The sequence below is a fragment of the Oculina patagonica genome, chromosome 5, assembly GCF_052425735.1.
Source record: "Oculina patagonica isolate OP01 chromosome 5, crgOcupat, whole genome shotgun sequence".
Lineage (NCBI taxonomy): Eukaryota > Metazoa > Cnidaria > Anthozoa > Scleractinia > Oculinidae > Oculina > Oculina patagonica.
In genome coordinates, this window is record NC_135762.1 from 10778234 (window position 1) to 10798493 (window position 20260).

General features: G+C 38.6%; 1 protein-coding gene across 1 annotated transcript; it reads right to left on the reverse strand.

The window, feature by feature from the left end:
* Positions 1–93: 93 nt before the first annotated feature.
* On the reverse strand, positions 94–19069 carry LOC144655458 (gelsolin, cytoplasmic-like). Its single transcript, XM_078515706.1, has 27 exons — positions 18819–19069; positions 15447–15521; positions 15246–15311; positions 14857–14934; positions 14092–14144; positions 13639–13744; positions 13334–13444; positions 13114–13180; positions 12729–12864; positions 12146–12224; positions 10309–10407; positions 9427–9580; positions 8990–9093; positions 8526–8663; positions 8063–8149; positions 7609–7680; positions 7128–7241; positions 6219–6302; positions 5965–6026; positions 5499–5592; positions 5095–5187; positions 4965–5009; positions 3654–3719; positions 3127–3252; positions 2546–2629; positions 1766–1894; positions 94–893 (listed from the first exon to the last, which is right to left on the reverse strand). The coding sequence occupies exons 1-27, from the start codon at positions 18882–18884 to the stop codon at positions 780–782; spliced, it is 2502 nt and encodes an 833-aa protein (XP_078371832.1). The 5' UTR covers positions 18885–19069; the 3' UTR covers positions 94–779.
* Positions 19070–20260: the final 1191 nt, after the last annotated feature.

Sequence of the window (20260 nt, forward strand, 5' to 3'; positions counted from 1 at the left end):
CTCAGCCCTTCCCGAGTTCTCTAATTGCAGCCAAAAGTGTGTATAAAAATGCCATACATACTAGCAAAAAACTTGTTACACAAAATACGCCACATCCTTGGAGAACCCAGGGGCAGTAAGTCGGGGCGACGGGTAGCTCATCGGGACGACGCGATTTTCGGGCGAAATTTTACAACAAACTCGGGAGAGCCCCTGTGCACTTTCTTTTACCGAACTAGTTCCAGGAGCGTTTAAATCCCTTCTTTCTGATTGGCCAGGAAAACAGTTTTTCTGGCCAATAAGCGAGGATGACCAGCAGAGCGATTCTGCCGTCTTCTTAGACGAAGTTTTTTTTACTCATCGACTCGTCGTGGCTGCTCAGCCCATGCATCGGATGATTTTACGTGGAGAGTCTAAGGACTACACTAAGTTTTCACCCGAAAATCCCGTCGTCCCGATGAGCTACCCGTCGCCCCGACTAACTGCCCCTGCAGTGGGCCTCCGAGGATGAATACGCCAGCGTTTACATGTGAAAGTACGTATTAAAAAGCGAATTAGTAGCAGCATGAATTACTTTATGTATTGTTTTTTGCATTTGTTAGACCCTTCGTGAAATTTTATCATTTCGTCGGAAAATCGTCGCAAATTCCTGGTACTAAGCTTTCTCCTATTGTTTGCCTTATTATCCCTAGCGTGACAAAGCCCAGACGCTCAGCATCCTGGCTTTGTCATGGGACGTTCCTGTGACCCAGTTTAAATGTTCCTTTTAGCTATAGGTACATCAGCTTGAATGTGACGAACTAAAACAAGCCCTTTTCCTTCTTAAGCTGAACTTGCTTCCATCTTGGAAGAGACTCGAACTCAGTCCTCTCCATGTCAAATACCAAGAAAAACTCCTCGTTTGACAAGTAACGCTGTGAAAAAATAGAAAAATAACCCAAAACGTACAATTAATATATCACTCTTTTTGGTGAAATTTGCCTGATTACGTCGTTGTGCAGAATTAATCGCTAGTGAGATTTAGAAATAGTTTAATTACCAGCACGCATAATTCTGTCATGATTGTTTCGTCGGAAATGATAAGACAAGAATCAAATAATAACTTATTGTGAGATCACATCACTTATGAGGTAACAAACCTGTAATTTCTCTAATTAAGAAGATTTGATCTACCTTTCACCTAGCCGCGAATCCAACAGAGACGCCAATGGGTAAATATTGCTTCTCTCTTACTTCAATGTTAATTTTCGATGGATTTATTACTAACTGATACTTATTTTCATACAGAATTCGAATTTTACTTGTACAAGAATTGAACATCGTAACAATAAACGAAAGTAAACTATTTGAAGCCTTGGTGAAACACGCGACTGGGCGAAACAATGATCAAATATAAAGTAATCCAAAAATGTCAAATATCCCAGTCAAATATGAAGAACTTATTGCATTGCCTTGACGGGGAATGCGGACAAATGTACGGACCATTGGACCATTAAAACTAAACAACCAAAATGATTAAGCTTGATGATTTACCATATTTGCTTATGTATGGGGCACCACGGGAATCTCTTTTTAAACAACACCGCAATTCTTATGGATATAAGTGGATGTAGTAACCGATGTACACTTATACGTTTAAATGAAAAAGAAATGTTGAAAAAACATTAATTATTACGTGCCAAAGGTCTCTGAAAAGCCTTTCCAATCACCAAGTTTTTAAAACATCATGGGCATTTTAGATTGGTTAATGTACAAGTCACGGTGCCTGTAAGCATTGATGGTATACCTCTTTGTTTGTCTTATCGATTCCTCCTGGTAGAAGGTGAAATGGTTGAGACAAAACTTCGTACGGGTATGTGGAGCCATCGGTTTCAGTGAAGTCGCCATTGTTATTGTTATTTATTACTTTCGCAGTCTGCAACGAAACATAACGACGTCTGAGTACACCTTTGTAAAACCCTTTTATTAATCACACAACAGAGAGAAAATATATCGTAAATGCTGACCTGTGTAGTATTGTAGCAAACTGACACGTTAGCTGTTTTGAGTTTTGTGTTGTTATAGTAGTTCTGTTTAATTTCACTGTAATTTATGGCTTCATAATCTGTAGCGCCATTTCTGAGACTACCTCTTTGTCAATGCTTTTTTCAGCATTTAGAAAACTTTCGCTAACTTTAAAGTTTGATTTCTCTACAAAATCGCAAAATTTAAGTCTCGCGATAGTTGCTTCTTCCATTTTCTCGAAATTAAGTTCAAGCGAAACTATAAAGCTAAAAGGTAACTCAGGATACAAAGGACTAGCAAACATACGATTTGCTGCACAATATTTCGATTCAAGCGACACGTGAACTCGGGAATGATCAAAAGTAAAGATAGAGGACGTCTTAATGGACCACCAAATTCTCCAAAGTAATTCTTAGAGAGGTCTATGGCAGTCACGTCACTAAAGGGAATTGATATTTTGAGCATAGAGAAATAAGAGGTATTATGTTCTTGGTGAGGAGTTCGAAACTGAAGGTTATTTGAAAAAAAGAAAAGAAGACAAGAAAATAAAATCTTTGCTTACCTGTGTAGTTATTCGTATTTCGGAGACTTTTCTGATGCCGTCTTCTCCCATTTCTTTTTTAATCTCTTCGTATGTTTTTCCTTTCTGAAAATGGAGAGAAGAGGAGTTAATATATTGAGTCATGAATGACCTAGACTTAAAATTTATTACTTTTGAATTAAACTCAGAGGAATAACATTAGCATAAAACAGCTACTAAGTGAATACTACAAACTGACGTCTAAAATTGTATCTGAACCTTGCCCTCACTCTCATTTTCCATCCTGCGAAAAAGACAGGCAACTATACTAAATAGGTCTTTTCCTAGGGCTGTTTTCATGTATTGTAATCCGCTCTCGTTTGCCATAGCGATGGATTGTGTAATTAGATGGCATCATTTAGTAACGCTGTAATGTTTCTGTTAGACCAGTTTAATTCGTTTGGGATCTTTCAAACCCCTATAGCTTAATGATTGAACGAAGTTTCACCCAGTCTATTTTTTAACTCTTTTCCTGTGCAGTCCTTGCGCTTTTATGATAACTGCTAAAAAATAAGCTACGACATAACTAGGCCAAAGAATAGTAGGTAAATGAGCAAGCTTACGCTCCATTTGTCTCTGTCCCAAGCCTGAAAATGTCCTGTGAAATTCAGTGGTTCGTAGCCCTGTTTGACTTGGATAATCATCGTATCGTCCAAGGTTCGACCAGACGGATCTGACCGCACGTAATCCTTCAGGAAAGAAAAACATTATTGGCCATTTACCATTGCAATGATTAGTTTACTCGGGGGTTACAAGTGTTCTTCTGGCGTTGACAAGCAAACAAGTGATAGCCACTTTACATTTACATTCATTTCTATAAAACAAGCGGGAAACTGGAATAGCACGAGAAGAATTTAGAAATAACGAGCCGAAAGCGAGATTTACAAGTTGCATGTCAGTACAAACAACTGTACATGTTCTTCCGACGTCTTAAGGTTTATTGCTTACTTCTTTAGGTCGATAGACAGATTATCTTATCGCTTTTTTTTGTAATGACGTGGTTTACTGGTGCAATGGTCACGAGCTATATTTTGATCAATTAAAGCGAGCGTAGCATTCCGTTTTTCGTTTTTTATAAAATTCATTTTACCATGGCTACGGTGACGGCTTCAGCTTTCTCGACTTCGTTGGCTCCTTCTCCTATCCAGACAAATACCTGAGAAGAAAATAAAATCCATTCAGCAATGGATCGGCTTAGAGGATCCTAGTCAGCTTCGGCCAGTTCTCTTCCATCTAATTCGGAAATTTCGCATGTTGAAAAGAAATCTTCGTCTATCCTCGTGCGTTTGCTTTACTGAGGTCTAAAACTGCCAATGCTTTTTAAAATAATCGGTGCACATTCTTGACTAGTTATTCTATCATTCTTTCGCTTATTTGAAGTAAAATTTATCAGTTAAACTTAAAGGATCGTAGTCAGCCTCCGCCATTATGGATGCCATCGAAATTTTTGAAAACTGCACGGCGAAACGAAATCTTATTGCACTTGAAGTCTGTTAAGTAGTTTCACAGTGATCTCTTTCCTTTAATTTAGACAAGCTCCGCGAAAAAATCCTCATATGAAAACAAAACAAAGGCGTGGCTGACTATGGTCCTTTAATATAGTAGACAAGGTAAAACAAAACCTTCTCCGCATAACTACACTACTATCATAAAACAAACCAGAGAAGTTATGAGAAAAAAGAGAATAATTAACCAGGGCATTTGGCTGAAAGATTTTCAGTGTAGAAGGAAAAAAAGGTAAAACGTAAGGGAGAAGTTCATTCCAAAATGGCACTTTTGTTTCTTAACGTTATACAAAGATATGCTTTTAACTAAAATTTTAGCTTCCAAAGAATAATCAAACCCTATGAAGTCCTTGTCAAAAAAATTGCAAACCGGCCGCCGCCATCTTGAAATAACTTTAATAGCAGCCTGCCGCCGGTATGCGTGACATCAGTGAGCTCAAATTTTACTATCTTTTGGAGTTAAGCTTGTGCAAAATAATGCTGCACAAACAAGTGTTTCGAAAAACAAGCCAATAAAAAATTAACAAGGAGTGACACGTATGTCAAGGAGTGACACAATGTTTAGACTTTCTGCCAAACTTCAGGTTTAGCTCTTTGACTTCACACATACATCACCAGGCTGCTATTTTACTCCAAGATGGCGGCGGCCGATCCTCAATTTTCGGACTACTTCAGACAAGGATTTCATAGAATTTGAATATTGTTTGAAAGCTGAAATTTTGGTGACTAACATATCTTGGAATTACCTTGTCGTTGGCGTGAAGAAGAAAAAAGTGCCATTTTAAAATGAACTTCTCCTTTAATTTCTACGACAATAATCCACTGCGAGACACTTCATTTATAACAGCACAATTTCACCTCAAAACCACACTTGTACCTTAAAACTACATATTCACCTCGTCATAAGTGTCCAGGAACATAACATCGTCCTCGATAAGGTCCTACGAGAAATAATGCTCATCATTAAAAAACCTCAGTGAATAATCAAGAGAGGAAATGGAATGACAGACCGGATAGACATTTTACCTCCTGACAAAATTCAAAAATCTCCTCTACTCTAAACGCTCCTGAAGCGTTGGAACACTGAAACAAACGTGGTGGATAGCTGGGTTTTTCCTCCTAGGAAACAAATAAAAGGAAGCTGTTCATTTTAGTAATGTTAGAGACGAAACAGTTTCGAATTTGTTTAAATAAATAAATAAATAAATAAATAAATAAATAAATAAATAATAAAGTCGCAAGTAGAATTTTCACCGTGACGGTATCTGACGGGAACTGATCACTGTTCCATATAAAAAGAAAAGGTGTCAGATGAACGGGATTGCGCGAATAACCGAGCCTGTGCTTATACAAGAGAATTCACGTCCAAAACGGAGCCAATACTGTATCTATGGGCGTCGTTAAGCTAAGCCAAGAAAGACAAAGCTAACCTCCATTCTTTTTCCTGTGGAGTATTCTTCGTATCCACCAATAGCTTCCCAAAATGTCCTCGGTTCTTTGCCTTCCCGAATTGGCTCGACCTCCCTAAACAAGTGATCAATGGAAGTCGCGAATTACTCTAACAGCTCTATAAAACACCCCGCAGTTTACAGCCCTTGTGCTTTAAAGAATTGATACTACCATCTTATATCGGTTGATAAAATACTAGTATCAACCAAATGCCAAGTGATCATGATTAACGGAGAAACTAATAATCGTGTTCTTGACTTAACAGGTTACCATAGCGTCAATATAACCAATCAAAATTACCCTAAACTTTAGGTTTATTAGCGGGTAACTGAAGAACGAACAGATTAGGAGCCACCTTAAATTTTTAAAATATTAAGGCGCATGCCTTATGTCATAAGTGTAAACCAGACTTACCAAGTAAGAGTTGATTGAAATTTTTTTCCTTACCTGCCAACCATCAGGTAATCAATCAGCTGTCTTGCATTCCTCCTTTCAGCTGCGCAGGCGCCCTGTTGAAAAATAAAACGAATATAATCGACGTCACACATACTAGACTATACACCGGTGCGTAAACAGAGCACAAGATATTTATCAGACATTAGCCCTGTTATAGCAGAAAGAAATATTTACAATGGCAACCGTAAAAAGTGATCATGAAAAGTTGAACAAAATGTCAGGGAACTGCTAAACCGAGTACTAACCCTTCCTCTCCACAGATAGGCTACATAAGGAGTCTCCAGCACAAACATGTCTCCTGAATTCAGCGAAGCGGCTCTTCGGGGCACCTACAATTTTCCAAAAAAAAAAAACACATGGAAACACTGCTGTTCCTTAATTTTTTTTTCTATTGTCGATCCAATTAAATCACTTGACTGTACATGTACAGTCGCATTTTCATTTCCCAACTCCCTTGGTTTTCCGTTTCGAGCGTTAGCGTAATTCGCCAGAACTTCCGCTTTCGCTAAAATACACTAAATACTATTACTCGCACCCCGACGTAAGGCAATAGTTTCTTTACAAAGCAATCCACCGATCCAACTCAAACAAATAGCTTAAAGCAAGTACAATACAATACATACTTTATTGACTTTCCCCCTAGAGACTTTTCAAAGACAATGAAATAAATACAATAATAATTTAAAACTACTTAAAAACTCTAAGATGATATTCATACTTAAAATTAATTAACTATGATTAAGAAGCTATAAAATCTTTGATAAGTTTACGTTTAAGATAAACTTAAAAGCAGATACTTTCTCGAGAGTTTTTAGAGAGCTATCCATGGAGTTCCAGATACTGACTATTCTGTAGTAAAACGTCCTCTGACCACTGGCAGACTTGAAAAGAGGAATGTTCAGCATTTGTGAACTTCTTGTGGCACGTCTGCTTATTTCTCCTCGCTTACTAAACTGGGAAGACAGATACTCCGGCACGCGGGATGTTAGACATCTGAAGGCCATGATAGCGCTCCTGAAATATAACTGAGTCGCAACTGGTAGCCATTTAAGCTCTTTTAAAACTGGTGTGATGTGATCATATTTGTGCGTACTGGTCGCAATTCGAGCGGCAAAGTTCTGAATACCTTGTAATTAGGACCAATAGACACAGACCTGCATTGCTTTGGCATTCATGTCTGACGAACCACGGACATGAAACATTCTTTTGCCTTCACTGTCGTACGTATCCTCTTCTGACCCAGCGCGGTATCCTGCTCCCTTGCCACCCTATGTTAATCAATGGATCGAACAAGCCATATACATTTAACAAATCGCAGTGGAACAGTTATGCATAATGGGCGGACTTGCGGATGTTCTATTGAAACAACGCAACTGTATTTTTCTGGGGAAATACTAAAGAATCTACCATCGTGCCGTTGTTAGTTATTATAACAAAAGCCAGCCATAAAGCTAGCGCTGTAATGGCTACAACCTTTTTATGAGGGCGCACTGCTTTCGTTCACGCGACAATATAGTGCCCAGTGCTCTTATCTAGCGACTTCAAAATCCTTCAAGGTACTATTTGCAGCTTGACGTGTTGATGATTGACCTTAAAAAAAATCGTGATCAGGGCAGTCTCTAAATGAGCACCTACCTCCAGAATAATGAAACGCCCTCGAAACATTCTCAGGAAGTGTTCTGGTTCTTTGTTTTGCACAACTCGTATCTGCAATGCAAGCACAAACAATTTTTACAATTTCGATCAGTTAGGATAATCATTTTCTTCCTTCCTTCCTCCCCCCCTTCCTCCATCCCACCCTCCCTGTCTCCCTCTCTCCTTCCTTTCTTCATCCCGTATTTGATACAGCAACCGAGCTGAGCGAACACAAGCGTCCATTCCACCAACAATATGCTCTTGGATATCATCTCCCAGCAAGTGCTGAATGTATGTCCCAACGAACTAATACAAACTCTAGAAGGGATATCCCTCGTGCGTTTGTATTTAAGAAAACACAATGGTTGAATTGTAGCTAGAAAACACAAGTAGACAAATTGATATCAAGGAAGAAGCTTCCAAACTAACAAAACTGTACACAATTCCTTTTAACCTGCGTTGCTATCCCTCCGAGCTGTTTGTCCATTTGGTCAGCTAACATCGCTGATGCTGCTCTTTCGTCGATGCTGCTTTTTGCTCCCTAACAAAAATGAGAAACGAAAAGTGGTCAGCGAGCACTTTGTCTTTGAAAACATTTTTGTTCACTATCGCCCCCTCCCTTTGTGATGGGTTAATTATGGTTGGTTGAAAAAGTGTCAGTACGATACATCTCAAAGACAACTATCTGAAGGTATATACCGAAATTCTTATATTGAATTCATGTCCGTTGTTGCGTATAACTACTCGGATGAAACAACCCTGAAATAACGAACTCCACCTCACGTATAACAAGGACTTAGTACATGTACAACAAGCACAAAGAGTCCAAAGAATTAACCCGGTTCACAATGGTGGGAGTCGAGATGCAAACTATTACTTAATTGATACATTTCTTTACATTAAATTATTTTTATTACCTGCCAAAAATAGATTATTATTTGTCTCCTCCAATTAGCCATGAAGCTATATTTGATGACGTAAGAGTCGCCGCTAAAGAACACTCCATGTAAGTTTGGTTCCAAGGGATAGAGGTCATGGTCTTCAACGCGCCAGATCTGGGAACGAGTGAATAAACATTAAAAATACTCCAGTGGCCCTCAAGTTAAAAAAAAAAAAAAAGAATCACTCTATACGGAAATGATTTATAAAAATCTACATATAAAAGGGTACAAACAAATAAATAAATAAAAATATGATAAGTATGAATAAATAAAACAAATAAAAAGAAAACAGCAATGTAGAAATAGGCATTAAAATCAATATTCAAGGCGATGATGACTTCACCTATGCATCTGTCCAATGATACTAGGTCATAGGCATTAACCAATCATAACGCGTGCAGAATCTCGGTAATGGTATAAAACAGATAATTGTTTTGTACCTCGACATCTCCTGTTCCATCGTCTGGGAGGAGCTCTGTTTTGTGTTTCGGTCTTTCTCGATCATGCAGCTGACTGGCATCAAACTTTTCATTGCTTTGTTTGGCTTTGTACAAGAAAAGGTTTAACTCATTCAATAGATGACTTTGTGATTTTAAATTATTGTTAATTAATAAAAACAACAAATTTGAAGTAAACTGTTGTTTTAAATAATCCATTTAAATTTTGTTGTTTTCCTGTAAATATTAAGTTCAATCATTTATTAAGTATGGTGTCCGGTTGGTAATTAGTGAACAAGAAACATTTCGTTTAAATTTTTCAAGTTCTTTGTTGATTGCCATCCTTGTTGTTTTTTGCACATCAGTAGAAAAATATACCTTAGCGTTATATACAACTCTATTAAAGTTCAAGTCTTATTCAAGTAACCAACTAAATATACCTAAGTTTCCCTGTCGAAACACCTTTCCCATTCCTACTTGCTCTCCTTCGTCCCTCCACCCGGAGAAAAATTGCTTGAAGATCGGTGTCTCCCCTCCCTCCACCACACGGGTGACTTGTGTCCAATTAGGATAACCCTTCTGGCTGATAAATTCCTTGGAACGAAAAAGAGTGTAAAAATGAAGAGAGATACAATCACGAAAAAAATAGGATTACCGTTACCAGAAGTTAGTCTTGCATTTATAAATGGCGACGACACTGAACGAGGTAGATTGAACACCCTTATTCCACAAGCGTCTCCTTCAAGCAAACCCCACCGAATTTTGGGGTGTTTTGTTGTTGTTGTAGACTTGCACCAAGTTGCCCTCTTGTTGTTGTTGTTGTTACCATTTGCAATTTGTGCTTTACATAGAACTATACCTTTGTTAGCAATCACAGTACCAAGTTTAGTTTAGTTTTGTTTGGTTCTCAAGGGTCAAATTTTTATCCATAGCGAAAAAAGATAATAAAATAAAACTTTTATTTAAGTGTCGATTTATTTAGCCCAATTGGGAATCATATAACACGAGGTTAAGGTTTTGGTCTATACAGGTCGTATACAAAACATGGAACACCCCGGTAGATCTGGTGCAGGGACCAGCCCGGACCCCATGTAACTGCCTTATTTCCAATAAGCGCCCTCCTTTGAGCTATCAAAATAATAAAAAAGCACCCTGGATGTCAAATCGAATGATTACGATAATTTAGGAATAGCACTCGTCCGAACTTGATCACGTGCAAATAAAATCAGTTGTGAGTAGTTTATATAAGCGGCACTGGAATCGGGTCTTTATGCCAGTCTGGAAGTCTGTGGGTTAAAAAGTAAAGCGGTGTCATAGCTTACCATTCCATTCTTCATTCCTGCCTTCTTCTCGGCATCTGTACATTTCTTCCCAATCCAAACAAATATTCCACTGCTTCCGCAGTCCAGAATAAAGCAATCCTGGAAGAAAACTAATTGTTTACATGAATGCTTTCTTTCTTTTACAGTTCTAACTGTCTATCCTTTACTTGAAAATAAAAAAAAGCGTTAGCATTGACTCTTAGAAATAGAATAAATGACAGCGAGAACGTAATAAAATGAAAGCACTAGTCGATAAAAATAACAAGGCAATACTTTCAAAGCCACAATAAATCTCGCTGTACTGGTTTAGGACAAGACTCGCGTACCTTACAAAGCCAAATAGATTATAAAATGGGAATTTTCAAAAGTAATACGACTTTTTTAATTTTCACAAACATGTTTCGACGGTACATCCGTCATCGTCAGTGTGACGGTTATGAAAGTTTACAGTGATTTAAAACGTGCCTGTTACAAATCATACGTTACATTGCGTTGAAAAGCAATACGCTAGATAAATTTTGAAGTTAACGGAATTAAAAAGAAGCGCGCGCGCGTGCAGCTATAGGGAAAGCGTCAAATTGATGTGTTTGACCTGTTGATTAAGGTCCGGCTTTTCCCACTTGATGTACATAGACTCCTTAAGCTTAACCTGGTACTTGGTAGGTGCAGAGTCTAAGATCTTGAAGCAGTCTAAGTTACAAGAGGTACGGCATGACTCTGAAGCCTGCAAATGCTTATAAACGTGAGAGGTTCTGTCCGATGACAAGTGCTCGTGCACGCGCGTGGAGAAATGTCGGCTTGTTTCGCCAACGTAACAAGCATTACAGCTTGCACAAGAAAATTTGTACACGATGCGCGTACGGAGCCTGTCAGGGAGAGGATCTTTCACGTTAAACAAGTTCTTAATTTTAAAAGTAGAATAAACAAATTTGATGTCTATGGGTTAACAGAATCGATCGATTAGCTTGCGCACCCTTTGTTGGATGTGCAACACCCGAAAAATGCCCGATGTAGGGGATCTTGAAATAGTGCTTGGGCAACTCCTGTTGCTCGACACCTGTTGAAGGGAACAAATTTGTTTATTCTACTTTTAAAATTAAGAACTTGTTTAACGTGAAAGATCCTCTCCCTGACAGGCTCCGTACGCGCATCGTGTACAAATTTTCTTGTGCAAGCTGTAATGCTTGTTACGTTGGCGAAACAAGCCGACATTTCTCCACGCGCGTGCACGAGCACTTGTCATCGGACAGAACCTCTCACGTTTATAAGCATTTGCAGGCTTCAGAGTCATGCCGTACCTCTTGTAACTTAGACTGCTTCAAGATCTTAGACTCTGCACCTACCAAGTACCAGGTTAAGCTTAAGGAGTCTATGTACATCAAGTGGGAAAAGCCGGACCTTAATCAACAGGTCAAACACATCAATTTGACGCTTTCCCTATAGCTGCACGCGCGCGCGCTTCTTTTTAATTCCGTTAACTTCAAAATTTATCTAGCGTATTGCTTTTCAACGCAATGTAACGTATGATTTGTAACAGGCACGTTTTAAATCACTGTAAACTTTCATAACCGTCACACTGACGATGACGGATGTACCGTCGAAACATGTTTGTGAAAATTAAAAAAGTCGTATTACTTTTGAAAATTTCTACATTTTTGCTGCTGTCTCGACCAAAATGGGAATTAGTTTTAAAATCGAACAAGATTAGTTTCGGAAGCGAACTAAATAAATTTAAAACAAACAAAAGGTGTAAAAAAGAAATAGGACTAAATATGAATAATAATAAGAATAAGATGCGTTATGGCACTTATTCAGTAAAGCTACACATTTAACTTACATATGAATCCAGATGCTCTTTTTTCAGAGGAACTTCATTCACGGGTGTCATTTCCAGCGTTCCGCTTTCGTCGGATACCCTGCAAAGAAACCAGTTTTATATTCTTGCTGTCTCTCCCTTGACCACACCAAAATGCTTTATATTACGAATAGTCAGCGATTTGATTTTCTTCCATGTTGTGACCTGACAAGTTTTTTGCCATCTTCACAGTAGCCGTGAATGAACTTCATCACGAAATCCACGCAACACTGGTCTGTACCACATTTACACCTTTTAGCAACATCAATATAGTGTATTGCATTTATGAAAATTTTATTGTGAATTCCTTTGAACTTTTGTAAATCCTGAACGTGTTTAACCAAAGTCGCGGCCCGCCAGTGGCTCATTTGAATTCCAACTGATGAAGGCACCGCAGTCTCGAAACACCCGGCCGTTTGCAACACTCTTAGCGCCCAACAAAAACGCACAGGATGCATTTTATCTACGCGAAAAGGGCACAAATCGCGTTTAAAAAAACCGCTTGGGCGCGCAGGCAAGAACGTGCAGTAGGTGTAATGCTAAGCGTGTTGATCACATACTGTACCTGTATAGCGTGACGCTTGTTTGACTGTGTTTCTCAAATGCGACGTCATCACCTCCCTCTGAAGCGTCCTTGACGTCACCACGTGATCCAAGAGCTTCAAAAAAGTTGTTTTCGTCTCGGTGATCTTTGTTCTCATCTAAGAGCACGGATTAACTGTTAGAGTTTAAAAAAACTGAGCTGCAAAGTGTACATAAAAACGCTTTATGTTTTTTTTGCTGATTTTAGGAAGGGACGACGTTTCTTCCGTACCTACTGCAACATGCTACCTCTTACAAATTCATTAATTCTCTGTCCAACATACATTTTTTTCCAGTGCGAATGGTAACTCTGATGTTTACTCGAAATGAAGCGGGTTACGATCAATAGGATAATATATTTATTTCACCTATGATAACAAGTTTTGCTTTTCCTCCCCTCTCTTCGTCTCTTATTCGTCTTGCAACTTCAATTCCCTGAAACAAAAGACCAGTAGCAAACGTTTAACTATACAACGTTAGTTCTCTCTCACTTCTGTTCGTTCTGTCAGATTCAAGATAATACATGTGATGAATGCCATTCGTAGATCAAACTTGGAGTTATGTACAAAAGTGAAAATTGATTATTACCTTCATTCGCTCTGTTCTGCTGCACTGAGACCCGTTCCAGCAGTGAATGGTCATTCCTTCGTCAAGAATAAACACATCGCCTTTGTTTAGTGACGTGTAGTGGAGCTCGACCTGTGAGACAGAATCAGCTACAACATTGAAAACTGCCAGAGGTGTAACCCTTCATAGACACTTACACGTCTTACACGCTCAAAGGGGAAAGAATTTGTAAGTAAGGCCGTGACTAATTACGATTGCGAGGATGGAAACGGATATGAAAATGTTAACAATATGAAATGTTAAAAAAAAAACTGTTGTACACTGACCTGTGATACGCGCACGTTTCTCTTTCCCTTGACATGAAAAAGCCGCTTCTCATAAACACCTCGCTGTACTTTTCTGAATCCAGAATCTACACCACCTTCCAGGTATCTACCAAACAAGTAATAAAATGTATTTAATATTGCATCAGTCATCACAATTTCTCCAGTCTTTTCGGTAGAAGCTACGAATATCTTCTGGAAGATCCGATTCGTTTCCGGAATTGGAAGTTCTTAGAAGATCTTAGGATTTATCTTCCCTGACCTGAGGAGGCATTCCTTCATTATAAACACTTTTTTTTACCTACGTGTGCAGGACGACCCAGGACTAGTGTTCGCCATCTACTGAGAGGACCGACTCTCCTATTTACTTCATTCTGCAGATACGTCAGTTAAGTGATATGAGTTGATGCTTATTCCAATATAAACTTCGTAAAAGTAAGAGTTTTTTTTACTTACCTTATTCCTTTCGGAAAATAGTTCAAAAATTTCCTTGATTCGTGATCCTGAACCTTACGAAGAAAATGAAGACCAGAAGACAATTGTCATACTCATGATTTTGGCAGAGAATTTCCATTTCTAGCTTTATATGAGAAACAGTGCCTACCACTCATCCCCCCTCCAAGGGCTTGGTTAGTAGAAAGATTTACCCTATGCGTGGAACGTGCTGGCCTAATAGTTAGCACTTTGGACTTTTGAGCGAGCGATGTAGGTCCGAGGTCTGGTTAGTGTTACGTTGTGTTCTTGAGAGACCTTTTACTCTCACAGTGTCTTTCCACCTCTGAGTATGAAATGGTGTCAATGAGCTGGTAGAACGACCTGTCAAAAAGCTGGGAGAGGGGGGGGGGGGGGGACAAGCGCTGGACGCATTCAAGGAGTGCAGTAATACTGTTTGTCGCTTCATGCTACAGAAGACCCTGATAAGCTCTGCAATGTAGGCCAATTTCTCCCGAGCGCAAACTTAATTGCTAAGATTGAACCGGTTTAAGCAGACACTCGTAAAGTAGATCTTCTCTCTAGTACTACAGTCATCGATCTACTGAATCACTAAAAGCCTTTCTAATGTACGTATACACTTCTCTAAGGTGGATACCTTTCTAAGGTAGATAACTTCCTACTGTGGACACGTCCCTAAGGCAGACAGAGCGGCTCCACGACGTTTATAAAGAGTTGATTGGATATAATACTGAAAGCTTTCCGGGCTTTTAATAATTATTCCCGTACCTCTCTGTACTGTACTGGTCCACCGCCAAGACTATCATCCAACTCTACTGTCTTATAAGCAGCCACACCCTGTTCGTCCTGCAGTTAAGAAATATTAATAAACATCTGTTACATGGCCGGGCTATGCAAACTTAGGATTCAAGCACGATAGATAATCACAGCAATGCATCTGTGACACATCAATACGCATTACACTGAAGCATCTACTCTTTAAAAGAAAATTACACAAACAGAAACTGGGTACGGATTTGAATAGACAGCTCAGTACAAATAAAATCAATTATAAGATTGAAAAAAAAAAAAAAAAAAACAAATGAGAAATTTTTAGTTTTGGTATGGTTATTAAAAAGAACAACGACAACGACAATAAAAAATGAAAATAAAAGTACCTGAGAGGTGGTAGAGCCAAGCCAGAAATGTATATCCCACTCTAAATGAGATTCAACTTTTCTGGTCTAAAATAAAATAAAGTTTGAACGGAAACAAAAATAAAATAAAAATAAACAAACAAATAAACAAGAAAAGCTGAAAATAAACCATAAAAACAGATTGATAAACAATTACACTGAAGTCTTGTAAGCATAACTCACCGATAAACAAATATACGAATCTCCTGAGTAGAACGTACCATAAGTTTTAACATCTTGAGCAACAACTTTCAGTTTCTATAGCAAATGATAAACAAAATTCCAAGAAGTCAAAACGACTTTTTTCTTCGTATAATATTAGCTACAGAAGATTAAAGCCTGGTTTTCACTAGCGACGCAAGCACAAGCGCAAGCATAAGCGCAATCACGCAAAAAGGACAAATTTGATCCTTGTTCTTGTGCTTGCCGCAATTACGTGTAGTAGTTGATATTTCTTGACATGAGCAGTTTAGATGTATTTCTAGCGAATTCAGAAGGCCCAAATATAAAAATGTCTCGGAGAAGCATGCCCCGGCCCCCTAGACGGTTTGTGATCATAGCATCGCTTTTGGTGGGCTCTCTCAAGCTGCCGCTTTTCCAATTGCTCCGACCCCCCGTCCCCCCAGTACATGAACGGCTGCAACAACTCTGCCCGCTAGAACAGTCACGAAAATACGTACAGGACTGACCGACACAACTTGAGCCGTAAACACATCTAGTGCTGCAGCAGACTCGATTCACACCGTAATAATTCTTGGAAGTACACCGATCGCTTGCACTAGCGAGAAGGCAATCATGACAACCAGTGCCGCGTATCTGAAGAGAATATCTAAGGAGAAAGCTGCCATATTTAACTCTCTCGATCCACGGCTTCCTTTCCTTCGTATTGTTGTTCTTATTGGGTTTCAAAAGTACAGCAAGGGAGGAAAAAAGAGAGAGTTGGTCTGGGAACGAAGTAGAAGAATCAGTAGAAGGATTTATTGCTGTGGTCACGTTATGCGTGACTTCTGGGTAATCGTCCGTTCCCGATTTTAAAGACAAAAAAGCCTGCAAAAAAGATATCGAATAATTGCTACCTCTTTTAATACTGTAATACGACGGTTCTTTTTCTTATAATATTTAAAGCTAATTTGTTAAAGGATGACCCAATCCAAGAAGGTCACGGTATAGCATTTCAAACGAGCATTTCTCGCCTAGAGTGTCTACAGTTTTAGGTGGTAGACAAAAACGCAGACCCCTTGCCTCCGTCAAGGCTCGATGCGAGTAGTTGAAGATTACACTATCGAAGCTCAAATTTGATATCTGCAGTATTCCATATCTGCGTTTCAAATTGTTAAATTTCCGTTCAAGCGTTAACATAGACTTAGCTTTCACAGTCGAGCGAATGTGGCCGAAATCAAGCGGAGAAAAAACAGACTTGAGGGTCGCCAGGGCTGATTCATAGGACTTTTTACTTAATTTCAAAAAGCAACAAGTCCTGCTTGAGGCGACGACAGGCTTTGGTATCTTGAAACTCGCGTCTACTCAGTTTAAAATCGAGGAACTTGGGGAAAAAATGGTAAGAGATTATGTGAACAGGATCTTTTACGCTTCAACAAAGTCACAAGCTTTTCCAGAAATACCGGTATACATTTTAAAATCGGTAATTAGAGCGTTCGACTAGTGAACGGAAGGTCGTGGGTTCAAGTCTCATCTGTGAACTCAGAATTTTTTCTGAGCTCCTCTCTTATAAAACACACGTCATTTCCATTAAAATTTAATATACCCGGTGTTAAATGAACATATCTTTGATAGAAACAATTCAAGCCGCGCATTAATTATGAGAAGCAACAGAAACAACTTTTAAATTATCAAATATTTCTGTCAATTCACAAGAATAAATGGAACCTACAAGGCAAGTGAATTTCAGGAGTAGCCTCGCTCGCCTCGCCAAAGCGAGGTGAGCGAGAATCCACGCGTGTATGTCGCATTCGAGCGATAATCCACGCGTGCACCTCGCATTTTGCGCTGTGAGAGCCCAATGCAAAAATGGCAACTGATAGATGCCTCGTATCTGTTTCGTGGTTAATATCATGAGGTTGTATGAACTGCTTCGCTTAACTGCCTTCTTTGCTGAAAAGTTTGGAGATAAATTAAAGGGACATGCCTTGTTACATCATTCAGTTTTACACGGGAAACGTTCGATTAAACGCGTGAGCAACGTTTCACATTTTGAGTCAGTCGGGCATGCTACACAGTTCAATCGAGTTCCTCAGCGAATTCTAGTACTTGTGTCCCGTTTCACGGGTAAAACTTCAATGTGGGCCATTAATTCTACTTTTTTGCCAGAGATATGTCTCACGACGTAAACACGAAATTATTTTATTTCTCGCCCTCGAAGTTACAATTCCCACGTACAATGTTGTTGTCAGTTTTGAAATACGAAAAAATACGCATGCAGTGTAAAAGTTTATTTGTTTGGTTTAGAGAATAAATTTCGTCATTCTTTAAAAATAATCCTAGGGTTTTTTACGTTTTTGGTGATGACAGCCTAAAACGGTTCGTTTTTTAATGATAGTAATAAATATTTTATATGCACAAGACAATGAAAGCTCGGCTGGAAGTGTTGCATTTTTAAGTATAAACAAACGGTCTGAACATGAAGCTTTTTTCCGTATGCTTAGCACCTGTTGAACACAGCAAATGAATGCTAACTTAACAATTTTCAACACATTGCACTTGACGGCAACGCTCTAAATAAAAAGACAAACACCTCATTGGCAAATTTGTTCTTGTAAAAAATTTTACTCTTCGGCTTATAGTTCCTGCTTCGCGTTATAAAAGGAAGGTTCCAGATTCGATGCATGTATCACGTAGCGAATATCATTTCGTGCGTGATAACGTTAACTTAACCCGCGCTTCCCGCATCCGACACACAAAAGAGTGAAATATTTTATGTATTATTGTCAAGCTTTAATATAATCGACGTTTTATTGTTAAATTTACCAGGAGATAACCTTTGCAATAATTACAATATGGAAATGCGATGACTATAGCTAAAGGAAAAACTGTAGTCTTTCAATTCTCTGTACCTCGATTTTTTTGCACCATATTGAACGACGGAATTATAACTATTATTACTGCTTGTAAAAGTTAGACCAGACTGTAATTATTAAATATTATTTAAAAAATAGAAAAACTGACACCATCCTAAGTGAGCGCCAGTTTTAGGCACGACTCTTGTTTGCAATAACTGAGGTTCAATATAAGCGGTTTTATAAATTAAGGTCGGTATACCATAGTTGGTAAAATGAGATAATCTCTGGCGCCGAAAACGATTTTACTGACAGGAACGTTTTGTCTGGCAAGCTATTTTCAAATGATTTATTTTTATGAGCTGTATCGACCATGGAAAGCAATAGAGTTTTGTAGGAAAAGTAAAATTGTGTGTGAGTTGTCCATGGGACATATTCCTCTTCATATCTTGAGCCCTGAGCAAGTCCATAAGCCGCATCAATAAAAACCGCAAAGAAAAATATTATTTGCTGAACATTAACAGCAATTATTATGACTAACCTCAATTCTCCATATTTCCATGCCAGGCTTCTTCCCCGCTTCGAGGAAAGCGTCATCGACTCCCATTGAAAATACAATAAGTAAAATAAAAACAACAGAAAAACGGAATAAAAATTAAGGCTCTTTAAGCCGCTCGTGGCTTTATGAAGATGCGGAACGAGAATTTCGTGTATTCCTACGTTTAAATTCGAGTGTGTCTGTTGTCCGAGCGACAAATACGACATAAAGCTTGTTGCAGACAGAAATTTAAATAGCTGTGTTATTGAAGAGATGGCAAATTAAATGATGGTTGGATAGCAAAGGCTCCTCATTGGAGGCCCGAGTACACGTGTCGCAATTTTTTGGCAAAGCTTAACTCCTTTGTTTTGGTATAAATTAGTTAAGACGGCTCATGTTTATGTACATTTCTTATTCTTATCTTAAAAGCGCGTTTAAGCTTCAATTTGTGAACGGAAATTTACGTTAAGAAATTGAATTAAAATTCGATTTTGAAAGTTATTTAATGTGCGTCTTTGGTGCGCACGGGACGGCTTTTTGGGAGAAGAAATTTTCATCGCTGCTGGGTAAAATAGAATATTCATGACGTCGTTAAATTTTAAATTAGCAGTGATACCCGTCGCAGTACCTTCGAGAATGAAAATTTAAATACTACTCGATTATACTTTGGTAACAGATTAAAATATTCTTGTTTTGCGATCTGACAGGCGTCACATAAAAGCTACGGTTTGTTTTAATTAGAATAAAATGTTCTTTTTGCAATTAATTTTCAATTATGGATTTCGAAGAGCATTCCATTTTCCGTTTTGTTTTGCTATTGCAGCTATTGCTCTTTCCTGTTTTGACATCTCACGAAATAAAACAAATTATTACTGTTTATAGCCCCAGCGCATGTCTAAATTTTATAAATTATTAAACAAATTATCGCTATGCTCATTATACGCCATATCGAACAACCTATATAAGCTTGAAAATATGAGAGACATTTTTATGTTTTGGCCAAATACACTTTTACGGAAATGCGCCTAATATTCGTGCCGTAAAACCTTTAGATCAGTTTGGGTAAGAAATAATCGGAGTTTTTCGTTCGCCAACCTTTGTAAATATTTTACACTTTCGACAAGCCGATGCCGCCAGCCAATGAAACACAAAGAACTCTGACCGGTGGCGTCAACTTGAATAGGACAGAATTTCGCGGGAAATTAGACGCACGTCAATCAACATCTCTCTTCACTCCTGCGTGGTTTGCGTGCGTAATTTTGTACTCAGGTCTTTTTTCACAAAAGTGAGAAGTTCTGGGTACGAGCTCTAGATTATGTTTTGCGGAGAGAAGATCGGAAGCTTCATGAGAACAGCGAGAACAGAGCGGCAAGACTTGAAAGAACAGCCTCAATCAACTACCAATGCGTTAACAGCTGACAATCAACCTGCGCTTTTCCTAATAG

Bases quoted from the DNA above. Each gene is read 5' to 3' on its own strand.
- LOC144655458 (XM_078515706.1), bottom strand. From the start codon at position 18,884: ATGGGAGTCGATGACGCTTTCCTCGAAGCGGGGAAGAAGCCTGGCATG. The intron at 15,312-15,446 runs GTGAGTTATGCT...ATTTTATTTTAG, and splicing joins ATTCGTATATTTGTTTATCG to ACCAGAAAAGTTGAATCTCA. The intron at 1,895-2,545 runs GTAAGCAAAGAT...GTTTCGTTGCAG, and splicing joins AAATACGAATAACTACACAG to ACTGCGAAAGTAATAAATAA.